Here is a 4810-nt window from a genome sequence, read left to right as displayed (position 1 = left end):
ATTGTGTAAAAATGTGACATCTCTGCTAGACTGCATCGTATGCTTACGTCCCTAGATGAGTCTTCACGCGAGGCGGTGTAAAGAGCAGCCACAACAACAACAATAATTTTGAATAATAATAATATTAAACCATGAACTATAAATATCTGTGCAAGAATAGTGAAAAATAATTCACGCATGCGCTATGTCAATATTGGAATATCCGTACATTACAGCATCACATATATTTATATGATTTTGTTACGTACGTTGCATTTGAAATTTTTATTTTTTATTAGCATATAAATTGTAAATGTATTAAATATTTAATACCTCAAAAATAAAATAATAAGGAACTTCCAATTCTGAGGAACATGTTCGCACTCACAAACATCGATTCCCCTAAGTGGATTCAAACCTACTAAATGGTAAATTAACAGAATACTTCGAATCTATAAGAAATCGCATAATAAATAAATATTTTTCTTCTTCTTCTCCTTTCTACGTCTTAGGCCTACTGGCCTGTTACAGAGCTATCTTAAGCCCTCCTAAGTCGTACCCATCCCGAGGATAAGGCGAGTAGCCCTATGCTGCCTCCCGGCATATTCTATGGCTGTATCTCGTGTGTTCACAGAGCAGCTTTGCCTGCTTGTGGGAGGAACCCCCCCCCCCCAGATAAACTGGGGAGAAAAACCCAGCAGATCACGCTCAGGACCGGCTAACTTGGCTATGTCTGAGAAAGATTCCTTAAGCTCCTGACGTCGGAGGAAAGGAGAACTGGACAGGACACTCCTTTCCCAGACATATGTTGGGAAGCGCATAGCCACTCGATAAACCACGCGAACTCTAAATAAATATTAAGTAAATATGAATATACAAATAAGTTATTTTGGGATGATTTAAAGATATCGAAAATAACTTAATGAGTGGTATTTTTATTGTTCATTTTTAAGGCAATACTTTGATTTCCTGGCATGAAAATTTTAATTTTTTTTTCTTGTTTCGTATTTTAATCGATGAAATAATAACATAATAAAAGATGAGAATGGAATAAAAATGAATAACAATATAATAAATCTAATCTGTTATGAAGATGACGTAATAATGGTGGTATACACAGAAGACAACTTACAAAGAGATATATTTTATTTGCAACAGATTTGGCAAAAATATACCATTAAAATATAAATAGAAAAAAAAACAACTAAAACACTTCTGCATTCTTCACAATCAATCAGGGCGAAGTAAGAAATAAATAGAAAAATAATCGAATCGTGATGAAGTTTAATTTAGGAATTCGTAACTCTTTCCTTAACATCAAAGGGATGTGAAATTGGAAATTCTGTCAGTAGATTGAAAACACAGGAGCACTGCCATCAAGTTGATCAGCATCTACCCCCCGGCTCAACCAGATGAAAAGCCTGCTTTCTTTCTGACCCTTGACAACTATCTCTATGGCATCCATCACATCATCAAAATGGATGGGAATGCGTTGGGGAAGTTGGATTGGGATGAAGTAGGAGGGAATCGAAGCTATCAAAAAAAAAAAATCTTAGATTTTATGATCGTGTTCTTCTTAGAAGAATACGATCAGAAAATCAAAATTATGGAAAAGATATATTAACGAGATATTCTCAGTCTGGGATCTTCTCTGAATTCTGAAAATTCAGAATTAAAGGTTCCAGATTCCAATTTTCAAGTACCTGAATCGCAAATCATAACATAAAATTCACTTATGAATAAGAATTATGTGGTGCATTCTCATTTCTGGAACTTCGAATAATTAAGGAAACGGATAAATTATAAGTCCCTAGATTTAGAAAGCCTACACATACACGGTCAGATGTACATGCCTCTTTCCATTGTTATGGACCTCACAAATTGGGAATTTTTTTCCATACTAGACACAGGAGCACATTGTCTGATTACTAACAAGGGTGACCTAGTTAAAGAACTCTAATTTTTTTAAAAATATCTTTCTTCAAAATCGCTATAATGACCGTATTTTCTCTAGAATGCGTCTTGAACTATGAACAGACAGAAAAATCTATCCAGCAACGAATTGAAGAAAACATCCGAGATATTGAAAAACAAAGACGTGAGTCCCGAGCTTTGTCATCATATGTACTCACTTCAGCTGACCGACAGGACGCCTCGACAGTGAGACATCAAGTGTTATGGAATAAGTCTAAGTTATTATACAGTTGTTATAACATAATTGAGAGAAACATTTGGGAATCCTTACAAATGATATTGGATCAAAAACATCTAAATATAAACCCAAATATCAACTTGTCAGAATACATCCCGGCCATCGTTAGCCAAACACGTGATATCAATGCATAAACACGGACAACGTGCTCAACAATATAACGCACCATTACACATGTTTATAAAAACATGTGTAATGATATAATGATGTATAACTGCATGCTGGTTGTCGCCTTTGTTAGTGTTTACTGTTTATCTACTAATTTTCGTGTTTACAACATCCTACGACATTAGGGTGGAAAGTTATTTTTTTTAATTCAAATAATTGTTTCCATATTATTAATGGAGTACAGATTCAGCTAATAAAAACCAAATAAGAAAACAAAAGTGTATTCCTTAATTTTATGAAAAGAATAATAGTAGCTGATAACACTTTTTTCGATTTCTTCTAGGTGTTTGCTACCGACTTCTCAGTCGATTTATGCGAAGATATTTTCCTTTCTGCTAGTATTTCAATTCATTGCGTGTCTGATGGTTCTAGGATTGTATCATTCAGAGATTCTCAATCACATACGGAACTCTAAAAATGCCGAAGACGCAGATTTTCCTAACAAAATTCAACCGTTATTGGATTACGAGCATCACGGATCGAAAGATTTAATTGTTGAGAGAAAGAAAACCAAGAAGATCGATATGCATTCCTACACTCTTCGTATCAATCATTCTGAAGTATGCAAAGATCACGGAAGAGATCTTTTAATTATGACCGTAGTATTCAGTGGAACTTCTCATTTCGATGCCAGAAACGCGATTCGGGACAGTTGGGGTGGTTATGTGAAATCCAAAGGAGCCAATGTGTTATTCTTACTTGGAACATCTACCCATAAGGATATTGAAAAGCAGATTATTACAGAAAACGACAAACACCAAGACATTCTGCAAGCCACTTTCCTTGATACGTACACGAACTTGTCATTGAAAGCAGTTGCCATGATGAAGTGGGTTAGTGAGTTTTGTCCGCATGTCAAGTTCCTCGTGAAAACAGATGACGACAACTTTATTAATGCGAACAAATTAATAGATACTGTGAAGAAAATGAATTTTTCCAAGATGATCATGGGTCATTTACGTACAAATGACCACCCAGTAAGAACCCCAAAGGCTAAATGGTTTGTATCTTATGAGGAATACAACCAAACAATCTATCCAGATTACACCAGTGGACTCATTTACATAATCACCAATGACGCAATTCGGCCCCTTTTAGAAACTAGTCGTGTTGTCCCTTACCATCCTAGTGAGGACGTCTACCTGACCGGACTTGTTGCAGAAAAGGCAAACATCAGTAGAGTAGATAATCCAGTAATTCAAGTGAACAGCCCGTTTGATCCTTGCAAGTTTAGGAATTTTATTTGCATGAAGCAGTTTGACCCAGTAGGAATTAGAAAACACTGGAAGTTATTGGAGAATACTAAATGTGACAACAGTAGTATTCCCCAGTAGTATCTGAAAAACGATTCATTGCCCGTCGGCAATGGGTCGTTTCTCAAAGAGATTCTTCTACTATAATGTGGATTCCAACTGGAACAATTTTGACACACCTTCCATGGTGTATCGTCTTTTTGTTTTAGTAATATTAAATTGTAATATACGTTGTTTAGGTAATAGGTAAACAGCTCTATAGCATGTTTAATTAATATTCGTGAGCTATGATTATGTTTCCTTCTCTAAGGATCAGAATATTTCTTTTGAGGTGTAATCAAAAAAATTGCTTTTTTTCCTTGTAATCCAAGTGTTTAATTCGTAATTATTAAATTATTTGTTAAAGTCTCATTCTATGCGTTTGGACAAGTTCATCAATAGCTTCATACCCGCTGTTGATTTCAAATGCTATCTGATTATTCAAAGATTGTGTGTGTGTGTGGGAGGGGGGGTCATGTGCTATTTTCCAGCGCAATCCGACACTCTCCCTTCTGAACATGGCTATCAATAATATCTGAACCACAATCAGTTCTTCTTACTGTATAACTGTTAGCAGGGTGACTCCACTTGTACGGTATATCGCAAAAAAAAAAAATAATAAATAAATAATAATGATAATAATAATAAATAAAATAAGCAGTGTTGAACTTCCACCCCCCCCTTCAGTACACGCTATGAGATATGCCGTTCGACTACATGCCCATTAATTTGTTGATGTTGGAAGAAGTGAAGTTTATTGTTGAGCATTATTTCCGTTAGTTCGGAGTTGGTAGAACAAATGGTCCAACCCTGCGACATGTTGGTGAGTAGTCTGTCGTCACTTCCGTAAGCGTGCCCCAAGCAATAATATGTAATCAATGCCTTAATCGAGAGATTCTGACGTACTGGGAATATTACAGTCTTCGAAACGCAGTGAACGCCGAACAGCGGTAAAACTTGGGATACCGAGGTGGTCACCACAGAGAATTCTTAAGGAGCTGGGTGCCTTTTCGTACGTCATCCAGTGTTTAACAGCAATTGGCCGTGCGTGCAGCGCACACGTGCTGTGAAGAGCACATGTGCTCTTCACAGCGTGAAACTGCACGCAGTTTGGTGTGCTGTTTCCACCATTGTATAATTGGGCTCCACTTCATTGAAG

General features: G+C 36.4%; 1 protein-coding gene across 1 annotated transcript; it reads left to right on the top strand.

Annotated features, from left to right (window-relative positions):
* The first annotated feature begins 2721 nt into the window (after nucleotides 1-2721).
* Nucleotides 2722-3693, top strand: LOC150092252 (beta-1,3-galactosyltransferase 5-like). The gene has a single exon (XM_090415184.1). The coding sequence runs from the start codon at nucleotides 2722-2724 to the stop codon at nucleotides 3691-3693; it is 972 nt and encodes a 323-aa protein (XP_090271310.1).
* The last annotated feature ends 1117 nt before the right edge of the window (nucleotides 3694-4810 follow it).

This window comes from Typopeltis vanoorti, unplaced genomic scaffold (assembly GCF_054136105.1).
Source record: "Typopeltis vanoorti isolate ZY-2024b unplaced genomic scaffold, IOZ_Tvanoo_1.0 HiC_scaffold_102, whole genome shotgun sequence".
Taxonomy (NCBI): domain Eukaryota; kingdom Metazoa; phylum Arthropoda; class Arachnida; order Uropygi; family Thelyphonidae; genus Typopeltis; species Typopeltis vanoorti.
The sequence above is the reverse complement of the archived record's forward strand: the minus strand, read 5'-3'. Positions and strand labels throughout refer to the sequence as shown.